Source organism: Gavialis gangeticus, unplaced genomic scaffold (assembly GCF_001723915.1).
Source record: "Gavialis gangeticus isolate Ggan-Ray unplaced genomic scaffold, GavGan_comp1, whole genome shotgun sequence".
NCBI lineage: Eukaryota > Metazoa > Chordata > Crocodylia > Gavialidae > Gavialis > Gavialis gangeticus.
The window spans coordinates 536,976-549,177 of NW_017729011.1; the positions used below are offsets into that span (position 1 = coordinate 536,976).

The 12,202-nt window shown below is 55.7% G+C and overlaps 1 protein-coding gene across 1 annotated transcript in view; it reads right to left on the reverse strand.

Annotated features, from left to right (window-relative positions):
* Positions 1-12,202, reverse strand: part of PCBP4 (poly(rC) binding protein 4) — a 46,611-nt gene that overhangs the window by 18,947 nt on the left and 15,462 nt on the right. The window contains exon 2 of the mRNA XM_019510335.1: positions 323-488. Coding sequence (XP_019365880.1) covers positions 323-433 — 111 coding nt within the window. The 5' untranslated portion in view covers positions 434-488. The remainder of the gene's footprint in view (positions 1-322; positions 489-12,202) is intronic.

The following is a 12,202-nucleotide window of genomic DNA, read 5'->3' on the forward strand; positions in this document are numbered from 1 at the left end:
TCTTTGTTGCACCAGTTTTTGCCATATTCCAAATTTTACTCAATCCCTCCATTTCTTTTAAACAAAATTTGGCTGTATTTTTGCTCTGTTTATTTCAAATCTGATCTTGGGAGGATATTCCACAGAAGAGTCCTTGGATTTGTTCTAACACAGATCTATGTTGAGGCAAAACTGTTGCTTTTTCATTAAATCGGACCAGTTTTGTGAGATCAAAATGAGACGTAAGAATGCCAGATTCACTGAGTGCTTTCTCCCTGCCTGGCTGCACCCAGAGCTTCTCACCTGCTGCTGCTACATGAGGGCAGCCCAAGGGGACACGTACCTTCCCATGCATGAGCATCCGCAGGGTGAGAGTAATGCTGAGCTCTGTTTCCTCCAGGCCGGTGTCTGAACCGCTCATCCTGTCTGGTGATGCCATGGTATAGGAATGCATGAACCTGCTGCTGGGGAAACAGCACTTGGCCTAGAAGGGAAACAAGCAGCCAGACCTGCAGAGAGGAAGATTAAGGAACATCAGTGGGTTTAACAGGAACCCAGCCCATTGGGAAGTTCATGGCCAGCACTGCAGCAGACACAAGGTTAATAGGAGTGGGGTGTGATCTTGTGCCAAGCCCTTCTGAGGCACCCGACAGAGGTATGGGGTAGATGCTGGAGATGGATGGCAGCCATTAGGCACTAAGCACAGAATTAATGCTGCAGCCTGGGTGTCAAAGGCTGTCTGACTGAGCTGGGGTTTTGTGTGTCAGCAAAGATAGAGCAGAGGGAATGGATGGTACCAACAACTTTCTCTCCTTCTCAAACCTTCCTCCCTAGTCTCTCTTCCTCTTTGGATTCCTTCTGTGACCGCTCGGGAAATCTGAGCCCAACTGTAGCAGAGTTTCTGACATTGCTATAGCACTGAATGCCCCAATATACGTGCAATCCCTAGACCAGGGCAAACTAGAAGGCCTGTACTGATCATCACCCAGTCAAATGAAGCACCTTTGGACAAGGCAAAGGCTAATGCCAAGGCAAACTGGTTCTGCCCAGCCAGGTGTGATGTGGTCGGGGCTTGGAGAGTGGAGAAGAAATCAATCTGATCCACAAAGAGGCATCAATCTGCAGAGTAGGTCCCCTGCATGGGCACAGGGAGGGAAGTGAGCTGGGTGTGGTGCTCACAACGCTGACGGGGCAGTGGATGCTGCTTAGTCTCTGTCTTCTGTTTCAAGGATAAAAGGACACTTGATCAGGCTGAAGCATGGTAGATTTAGACCCAATCAGTCCCTCTGTCCCTTGAATGCTATGCCACAGCTTGAAGCATGGCGGGACATCCCAGTGCTAGAGTTCAGGCAGGGCTGGAGGTGATAGGCAAAGCTGCTCTGGTGTCTGAGAGGAGCCAGGCACTGGAAATACACATGCTTCTTCTGGGGGCAGCCTGTCAGGGGACAGGCAGGAGTCACCCTCCTGGGATGGAGTCAGAAAGGCTGGCTGCTCAACGAAATGAGAAGTCTGCAGCCACTGCTGAGCACCCCTCAGGGGAAGGGCAAGGGGTTCACCTTGGGGTCTGGCTGGGGCCATGGCTGGCAGATCTGGGGCTCCATGGGGAAGCAGAAGCCTGCCAACATTTTGGTGCATGGAGAAAGGCTCTTGTGTGGGGAGCAGGGTTGCCAACCCTCCAAGATTGCCCTGGAGTCTCCAGGAATTAGATATAAATCTCCAGGAGACTGAAGAGAGTCACCCAGGAGATAAATGATAGGGCATTGATTAAAATAAATATTAGATGTTGAATCTGATTTAGACAGTAATCCAGTGGGTTTTAAAATGTAATAGTAATGTGCATTTGCCTTCCTGATGTAAAGTCATTAATGTCATTATGCCATGTGATGAAACCTCCAGTAATAGATTCAAATAGAGTTGGCAACTCTACTGGGGAGCTACTTGTATCCAGTGCACTGAGCTGTTTCCTGTGCCCTCTTCATTATGGGAGCTGTTAGAGCAGAGCCTCAGCGCCCAGATCCTGCTGTCTGCTCAACCTTCCCTTCCCCCAGAGCATTCAGTGTGCCCAGCAGTCAGGGCAAAGGCCTCATCCCTGGGCTTGCCCCATTCTGTCCATCTGCCCACTGGGGAACAAAGCTTCAGCAAGATGCTCTCTGTGGATTGAACGGTGATAGTTGGACAGTGTTAGGGGTGCTGATGGGGCACCCAGGCACCTGGGCTCTGTTCTCTGCTCTGCCTTTGACTGTAGCCAGTGGAGCCACTTCGTAGCAGCAAGGGAAGAGGAGGTGGGGCCCAGGCGCTCCAACTCCAACCTCCCAGAGCTTAGGGAAAGGGTGCAGGGGAGGAGGAGAACCAGAGCTGTAATCCAGAGTAGGGAGGCAGCTGCAAAGTTTGGGGATGGACCCTGCTCCACTTGCCCAAAGGTGTCCAGTTCTCTGCTTCCCCTTCTCCTTTGGTACAAAGGGGCAGCAGGGGCAATAGCTCTGCCCAGCACTAGGGGATGTGGCTGGCAGAAGGGGCAGCAGTAAAGAACAGCTGCTCTCCAGCTCTCCTTGGCTGTCAAGCAACTCCCTTTGAGAGCAGTTGCAGCCACCCCTAGATTTAAAGCAGGGAAATCTTCCTGCTGCGGCAGCATACAAGGCTGAGCCAGCCCTCAGCACCAGGACTATGGGACAGCCTGCCACCATCTCTGCCCCTCTCGCCCTTCCACGTGCTGAGCAGAATGTGGCTGGAACAAGTAGCCAGGACCATGCGGTTTGGGGCAGGAGGGCCAGGGTGTGGCTGTGGGTTGCTTTCACCCTCTTTTGCCCTGTCTGTGGTGGGGCTCCTTGGTGCCAGCGTCCAGCTGGAATCCCATGATAGAAGCTGGAGCTTAGAGTGAGAACGGCCCAGCAAGCAAAGGACCACGCACTTAGCAAGGGGCTGGGCTGTGCTCTGCTCACAGAGCCATGTTAGTAGCCATGACTGTGGAGAGATGGATCAGGAAAGGAATTCAGGCTCCTCTTCAAGGCAGCAAGCTCCTGGGCCCAGCCCTCTGCCCCTAGCATGAATAACTGTGTCCAGTTGGCACGCCCATACTGCCAGGAGAGATGGCACAGCTCAGGGGGAGAGACCCCTTCCTCTGACACATGAGGGCACCAGACTGGCTGAAGCCCTGCTCTACCTACTTCTGCACTCTCAGATTCATCTGCCAGGACCTTCCCTCTGGCTCCTCTGGCTTTGTCTCCTACCCAGTCTGCACCAATTTCCCTGTGGGTCCCAGGTGCTTCCTCTGGAAATCCAGTGGTCCCAGGTGGCTGTGCCTGGCTGAGCCTGTCGGGAGAGTCCTCTTGCCTACAGGACCAAGATAGCAAGGGCTGGGTCATGACCTGCCCACTGCCAGCATCAGTAGGATGCTCCAGAGAATAAGGGCTGGGTAAAATTGGGGAGCGGCGGGGACTGAATGACATTCTTAGGTGAGGTGGGGGCTGGGTGGGTGACAGCAGTCCCCTGAGTTACGGGATCACCAAGCCAAAGCTTCAGCTGCACCATAGCTGGGCTCATCTTCCCATTGGGGACAGCAGCAGGCTGTGGTTCACCACCTCAGGATTACTCCCACCTCACTGCAGGCTTTCGCCTCTATGTCAGCTCCAACCCCTCCAACGCCCTCCCAGCCTAGGGCTCAGACCCTGTCACCTCTCCTGTGCTACCATAGTCCAGTCCCATGGTCCCAGGTGGTGAGCCATGCCCCTCATCAGCATAATGCCACCATCTGATCACAGCCTGGCACGCTGTGGCTCAGCACAGAGCAGGGCTGCATTGCGGGGTCCCTGAAAAAGCTTCAGACACTGTGGCAATGTGGGAGAAGTTTGTGCATAACCAGGGGGATGAGAGGATGGAGGAAGAAGAGGCAGATCCACTCTGAGGCATTAATGGAGAGAGAATTAAATGGTGACGGACGTTAGTGCCTGCAGCCTGGTCTTCAGGCACCTGCAGGGGATGCTACTGGCTGCTCTTAAAATTTCACTAAAATTCTGAGGCCAGATCTTGATCCCACTGTTACCCCTGGAGTTTGCAAAGCAAGGGGCTGAGGATGGACCATAAGAGATACCAAACTGGGTTAGAGCCCAGGCCTATCTTGCCCACCAGCCTGTCTTTCACTGGCAGAGGGTTCTGCTGCCTGGGGGCAGTCCGGGGTCCCATCCTAAGCCCTGTAGAAGAGGCACATTATGGAAGCAGGCCACAGAGGCAGATTGCAGGCCCCAAATCCTGTGTGCATCTATGTGAGTTTCATGCACATGCACAAACCGAAGATCCCATGTGGGCAGTTGGCTCCCAGCCTGGCAGCCTTCTGCCCTGCAGTCAGCCCTGTCACAGGGGATCAGGGCTCAGTCCAATCTAAGCAAAGATGATTGTATGGCTATGCGACACACTCTGTCTGGTACAAGCCTGGCTTTTCCTTGCCCTGCGTGTTACAGAGCAGGCAGGGGCACACATGTGCTCTTTCTCATAGACTTTACCGTTGTTCTGCATCGGGTTCTGAGGTTTTCAGTAATCAAAAGCTAAAGAGCAGGGCTATCTTGGGAGACAGGGATGGGCTTGTGCCCACAGCACTGGGTTGGGACTCTGGAGATCTAGGTTCAATCTGCCACAGACCTGTTAGACTGGGGACCAAGGGCTTGATCCCTCCATTCCTAGTCAGCAAATGTCTCATGGTGTGCTAAGAATGTTCTTAAATGTTAAGCCCTGCTGACTCCGCAGACAGCAGCGGGTGCTTTGTACGTGGAGCCTCTTGTGCCTCCATTGGCTTGCTGTGAAATGGGAATGGTATTGCCCCTGCTCTTTGCCTGGCCTGCCTATTATGACTGTGCACAGGAAAGGTGCTGTCCATGACCCCTCTCCACCCCAGTGCTCAGTTACTCATTCTGGATAAACTGGATCCACCTGTGGGTGATGTCCTATTGCCTCCTGAATATGATCAGGGAATGCAGTGCAGACCAAGACATCGGAGCTTAGCACAATGCTCAACGTTGCTGTCAGTAAGCAGCAGCATTACCCTGACAGGGATTTCACTGTGCTACAAATCTCCAAGGCAGCCTGAATCATCTGAGGCATTTTTCTTCCCTCTGGCTCCCTCAGTAACAAAAGTAACACAAAGCTCCTTGTTCCCAGTGAAGGGATCTGGGAGCCGCTTTGCCCAAGGCCCCACGGCTGGTCGTGCTAGGAGTCATGGGGGAGCTGACTGCTGTCCTGCATTGCTGGAAGGGAAAGTTCCTCTCTTTTCTAACCCGCATTCCTAGCAATAGCTCTGGTGATTGAAGGGAGGAGGGATTAGGCTGCCTAATGCGCTTCTCGCCATCTGTTGAGTTGGTCTCCCATGCCTGGCTGAGCCTGGACTGGGACAGTCCTGGTACCTCTCACTTTTGTTTCTAGTCATTGTCACTTCCTGATCCTTATGCCTTAGCACAGGGCCATCACACTGTTTTGGTCGTGTACCCCTTTACCTGCACAGTACTATTGATTGTACCCACTACACGAGCCATGTCTCTGCATGTTCATGCCTTAAGAAGAATGTCAGCACCAATGTCAACATGCAGTGATGCCATCACTCACCACACATTGACAAAGCAGGAGGTCCCACTGCCATTATTAAAATTCAGGCACATGCCCCTTGGCAAAGCACTGCATGACCCCGGGGGCGCACACATGCCAGGTTGAGAGCTGCTGCCTTATAGGCCCAGCTCTGATTGCTGCACTGACAACACTGGGTGGCCTGGCATGGGATCAGGTCCTGTTTCTACCTGATGTGCTGAGTGTGTACATTATGAAAGATAGTCTCTGTTCACAGGCCCTGGCTGGTGCAAGCATTCACTGCTCCTTTGAAGCAAAGGAGCTGTTCCATTCATTCCCCCAGCCAAGGCACGTGCCAAGGCTTTCCAGCTTAACTGGTAAGCCTTGGCACGTGCCAAGGCTTTCCTGGTAGGTTTAGATTGAATACCCAGACCCTGCAGCTGGGATACAGCCCTGCCTTGCATTACCCATAGATCTCAAAACAATGTTTGCAATAAAGGCAGAGGGGGTGAAAAAATCAGTGTGCTCACACACACACACATACACACACCCTCCACTTTATATTCCTTGCACTAGAGTCCAGATCCCCTTCTCTGGACCCCTGGGAATTCCCTCCTCAGCAAAGGGAATGTAGCTGGGTTGCCTCTGTGCTCAAGCCCTCGCCTATCTGCCACAGAGACCCTCAGGGCATAAGGTAGAACAGCCCCAGAGCTGCTCTAAGTTGTGCTGAGCCTGTCCCTAATTGGTCCCAGACACTGCACAGCCAGCTTTACCATATGCTCCTGACCAGGATGGTACAACACAGAACAGAGCCAGCTGTGCCAAGGAGGAAACAAGTATTCAAAAACCAGGCCCTGGGGAGAGCTCTGGGCCCCAGTGTGGAGAGATGCTAGCACAAAAGAGATGCATTAGTGTAAGGGGCTGGGCTGGTTCTGTCTGCATTTGTGACTGGGGAGTTCAGGCATCCAAAACAAAGATGGGCCCTGCAGCGCCCAACCCAGCTCTTCCCAGGAGTGTGGCCCACACCACAAAAGGACACAGCAGGGGTGTCTGGTGACTCCAGGCCAACCTCAGGCAAAGCTGGCTCTGCTCAATACAGCCACCAGCTCCATACCTGCGACTCTGCCTGAGTGCATTCACGACAGACTCCCAGGGACCTGGCACACAGCAGCAGACAGCTGCTTCTGTGCGGCAAAGCACTCCCTGACCTTTGTATCCCTCTGTGTGCTGGGCCCGTATTGATTCCCCTGCACACCCCACCTTGCTGTCTGCCGGCGCCCAGACGAGTGTGGCTGCCATTGTCCACAACCAGCCTTGGTTTGTGTCCTGCCAAGGCATTTTTCCATTCTGTAGGCACCGGCCTGGGCCGGGCTGTCAATCCAGCTCACCAGGCAGTGACTGCTAATGAGACAGCTGCTGCAACAGCCGATCCCTTGCATGTGCGTGTGTGCGTGAGTGTGTATGTGTGTGTGTGAGGTTTTATTCCCCTAACTAGAAAATTTTGTTTACTCTGAGCTACAGCAAACCCTACCACCATTGTCATCGCACAGCACGGAGATGGCCAGTGAAAGCAGCCTCTGTTCGTGTGCAGAGACAGCTCCATGGGCTCTCGTTTTCACAGGACCTGAGAACCTCTAGCTGGTGGGAGATAGAGACCTCCCTGCTTCTTGCTACCTGGCCCAGACGAGCCCCATGTGCCCAGCGCCTCATGCCTCTGGCACCCCATCCCACATTGCCACTTTCAGCAGAGCTCTCACAGGCTCAGCCAGGCGGATGAGTAGGAAACTGTGAGGGCATGTGTAGGGGAAGTCTGTCAGGTGAGGCATAGGAACCAGGGTGGGGCTTCAAGGATGATGGGGAAGAACCCAGAGGATCCTCAGTCCCACCAAGGGACGGGTGAATCTGAGCAGGGCTGGGGGGCTAGCTGAATTGCTGGTCTCTTAGATCTGGAGGCCTGAATGCCAGCTACTACAGGAGCTGTGGACCCAAGGATCTGCCATCTACTACAGAAGCTGTCTCCTTGGGGCAGTGAAGTCAATCCCTGGGACAGAGGGTAGCTGTACAGCTCCCCACACTGTAATGCCTCTGTGAGAGGCTCCTCAGCAGGTGCACAGCTCTGCTCTGCCGCTGCAGCAGCTTTGGCACACGCTAGGCTCAAGAACAGGCCACAGGCAGAGCAGAGGCCAGGAAGAGGCCAGGAGAAGGGCATGGGGAAGATGATGGGAACACCCAGGCCCCACTGATCTCTGCCCTGTGAGGGCCCCATGGGTGCAGAGGCAAAGTACTGAGGGCTGCTCTTGTCGATGCTCCATTAAGCCCTGAGTAGAAGAAGCACAATTAGCCTTTTCATAGCCTCTGCCCTGAGATCTCTGCTAACCCTGGGATATGTCTGTTCCTGGGAGCACAGGCCTGCCCACACGGGCAGCCTCTGGGCTCCCTCTGCTCTGCCCTCTCCCGTGAGCAGCTGGGCCTGCACATGCCAAGGCACAACACGTGCTAACACTTTGCCCAGGTTTTTGCTAGAACTGGCTCCCACAACCCTAAGCTTGAGGCTAACGGCCCAGTCTGGCTGCCGCTGTCTGAAACGGCAATAATGAGTTTAGATTATGGCTGTATGGGATGCTTTGGATAGGAATGATCCTGCCTCAAGCAGCGGGTTGGACTAGAGGACCTCCAGGGGTCCTTTCCAGCCCTGCTTCTCTGTGACACCCAACAGCCACAGGCTGGGTTGTTGCGTGTGCCCAGAAGCTAAGGTGCGGGGCACTGCAGAAGTGCTCATGATCAGTGCATTTGGGACAACTAAGTAACACTCCTCCATAGCCTTGCAAAAGAAAACCAGCCAGGCTCAGCCTGTTCCTTTGGGAGTTCTCGCTGGAGCCCCACTGATGGGAGAGGCTGCAGCAGTGCTGTGCTGGGGGCCCCAGCATTTGCTTTCTAAACACCGTCTCATGTCCAGCCCTTCCTCCCATGCAGCAGTTCTCTCAGAGGCATCCTCACATAGCCTGCCCAAGTCTGCCCAGACACAGCCGCTGCCCCCAGCTCTGGCTAGCTCAGTTGAGAGTGGGAGTGAGCTCAGAGGCCCTGGGACAGGAGCACCATTGTGAGCCTGGTGACCTCTACCCCTGCTGATCTGAAACATCAGTCTAGGGCTTTTGGGAGACTATGGCCAGGGTTTGGGTTTAGGGGTGGGGTTTGGGAATGCTGGGATTTGGCAGCGTAGAGGTGGTTTGGGATTGGGGGGTGTTTGGGGAATGGCTGGGATCGGGGTTGGGAAGTGGTGCTGTAGGTGTGCCATATATGTAGGCGGGGCATGTGCTTGTGGGCAGGGCATGTGTTTGTTGTGGGTGGGGCCTCACTCCTCTGGCATCTTGGAGCCCTCCACCTTCTGTGCTTGCTTCACTTTGCTGTGGGAGACCTGCCCTCCTGCTCGGCTGCATCCTGGGCAGCCAGCTTCTGCAGGAGCCCCGCTTCTCCCCAGAGTTTGGGCCCTGGCTCCTCGGTCTGTTTGTTTGTCCCACAGCCCCACGTGGCAGCCTGCACTGCCCTCAATGTAACCTCTATCGAGCTGCTCCCGCCCTCAGCGCCCAGTGCTGGGGCTGCCAACAACGCATGATGTTTTTGCTGTGCAGAGGGGAGGCATCCGCAGAATGCAGACCCACACGCGCCCCAGGGAGCTCATGCCCCCTCCCGCCTCGTCCTGCTACTCTGCACTGTCTGGACCCTGCTGTGCAGAGCGGTGGGGGCACTGAGGTGGGAAGGAGGAGAGGGATTTTCTGGGATTTGAGGCCAAAATAGCCCTAAGCCCCTGGATTCCCTTCTGAGAAGCCTAAAGAAAACCAAGCTGAAAATGCTAGTTAACCCCGTGCCGAGGCGCGAAGGCAACAGCTGTGTAAATGCAGCCACGGTCACCCCATGCCTCTGATCTTGACCAGCTGTCCCAGGCTGCAACTGTCCTATCAGAGGCTCTGGAAGGCTTATTGTGACTCCAGCTCTGCCAGGAGATTGAGTGTCAGGCTTTGCTTGAGAGGATGAGCTGGCGAGGGAGGAAGGGGCCCTGGCAGCAATCACACAGGTAGCCAAGGGGTCCTCTCCTCCAGCCCCCTTTCTCAGGGAAGGAAGCAGGGGCCTGACTCTCAGCTGCAGGGACCAGCAGACTCCCACCAAATTCAGTGAAGCAAGGCCAATCTAAGCCATCACAAGCCACAGAGAAGCCTTGGCTTAGCACTGCCCAACAGCCCTCGTCTTGAAGAAACCAGGATGTCTGACACCTGCCAGAGATGGCTCTGGATAAGGGGAAGGCCATGTTGCCCCCCCAGCCCTTGGGAGAGCATTTGGTGAGCCAAACAAGGGTCAGCAGGTGGTGAGGAGACTTCCAGTAGGTAGACGGTGGTAGTGTGAATGTTCAGCTTTGCCCCAAAAGCCAGATGGGCCAGGGGCTTCCAGGGTGCCCATGGTCCTTTCCAGAGAGCTGGGGCTGCCCCAGAGCCCACTGGGAGCCAGGAACAGCCCTAGCATAGGGAGGGCCTGCATGCCTGGCTGCTTGAGGCACTGATCCAGCAGCACCTTTTGTCCGACCTAATTTCCAGCTTGCCCAGCTGGCCCCTCTTCCCCAGCGCTGCCTTGGGCTCCTGAGCAGGGGTTTGGAATAGACCAAAGGGATTTTGCCCCAGGAAATGCCCCACTGCCAGACCTGCTCTTTGTGGCTGGGGTCCGGCTGGCAGCAACACACAAGAGCATCCGTGAGGACAGAGCTATTCCTCTGGGCTGGGAGGGAACTGAAAGCGCCAAGGGGAAGTGCCAGCAGCCGCTGCCTTGGAAGCGATGCTGCTGTGACCCCCTGGGCTAGCCTGCCCTGCCGAGTGCTCTCAGGACACCCTGGCCACCAAGTTCTGGGGAAGAGGGTGGGAGGGGGAGGCCAGAGCCTGGTGTTCAGAGCTGATTTTATAGATGCCTCAAAAGCCAGTTGTGGGGCTGTGGCTGGGGCCATTGTGGTGTTCCACGGGCACTGGAAATGCAGCAGCAATGCCATGAAGGAGCCCTGTAAAGCAGTGGCCCAAGTCACAAGATCCCAGTTTTTGGTTGGATTTAGGCCATGGTGGAACAGAAGCCATTGCCCCCCTTGCAGAGCAGGAGGAGCCTCTGGAGGCAAGTGAGGCACAGCAGTGGCATCAGAACATCCCCTCCTGTCTATGGGCTTTGCCTTGCCCCTTCTACCCACAGCCCACTTGGGCCATCCAGCCTACAATCAGCCCCAGCAAACTAAGTCTGAGGGTCTCCTCCTCCAGGTCAGCAAAGGGGGCTGGAAGCTAGCAGCATTCAGTTGTTTGGGTGGGTCCAGGGAGAAGAGTCACACTGTCCTGTTTGTCAGGAGGGACTTTGGAGAAAGGGGCAGGGGTCATCCAAGCCCACGGCTGGGGGGCAACAGGTTGCAATGGGGGAGCATGTGAGGAGCTGTGGTGGGATGGTTGGGAGCCAGGGGGGCAGGACTGGGTGTTAACACAGGGATGTGGGGGAGCAGGGGCTGCTGCTGGCCAGGAGCAAGGGGCCCTTGGTTACATAACACCTGCCTGCTCTGAGCTCCACATATCCAGCTTAGCCCACCCTGTCCTTTCCTGGCACCCAGCTCTAACACAGTGCATAGAGGATTCAGGAGCCTAGGTGCTCTCAGCACAGGGACCACCAGCCTCAGCACCCCTCCCCCTGCCCTGGCAGCACAGGGTGGCAATCAGTTCTGCAGGAACGAGTGGGGCAGTACCAGAGAGGGCTTGGACTCAACAATGGCTTGGTCCCAGACAGCCCAAATCGGCTTGCAGGTGTGAGCTGGAGCCAGCTGACCCATGTAGAGCAAACCCTCCTGGGTCTTAGCAGATGGGCCAGAAGGGAGACATCCCTGGTGTTTGCTCTTGGCCTGGCACAGGGATTCCCTGCTTCTTCGAAGGGGAGGGGAGAGGGGCAGGGAGTGAGGAGGAAACTCCCCCACACACACTCTAAGCAGTGCTGAGCTCCTGTGGGACAGGGGAGGGCATCTGCAGGCCACATCAAAGAGGCTGCAGACAGCTCGAGCAACTGGGCCGGCAGCAGCAGGCAGGACAGCAGGGGTCACGGGATGGAAGGGATCAGGCTTTTATAGCTGTCTGAGCCCTTGGCAGTGCGTGGCCCAGCCTGGCCCGCACAGACGCTCTCCATCAAAGCGCCCAGCTCCACTGCCAGAAGGCGGCAAAGGCAGCATGGAGGCATTTCCCCTGGGGCTCGCTTATCCCTGCTGCAGAGACAGTCTTGGGCTCACATGCCCCAAAGCCCTGAGGAGCCAGTCATGCTGCCCAGGGACTGGAGCAGAGCAGGTCTCCTTCATCGTGCTGCACTCCTCTGAGCCTCCCTAGCCCTCTGCAGCGCTGGGGAACAGGGTGCCTCACAGAGCTCCCAGGATGCTGGCACCTGCTGGGCAGCACTCAAGCCACAGGGACAGCCTAAAATCAGGGTATCCGGGAAGGGGCTGCTCTCCATGTCAGGTGAGCCATCCCACCAACCAGAGGACCTGGGAAAGGGTTTTCTTGCTTCTGTTCCCAGTCCCTGGGCACCGGAGTATTTCCAGGGGTAGGGCTGTGAATCACTCCATGTTAGCCAAGGCCGGGCACATGAGGGGCAGGTTTGGCTTCCCAGGAGGGCAACTCTCAGG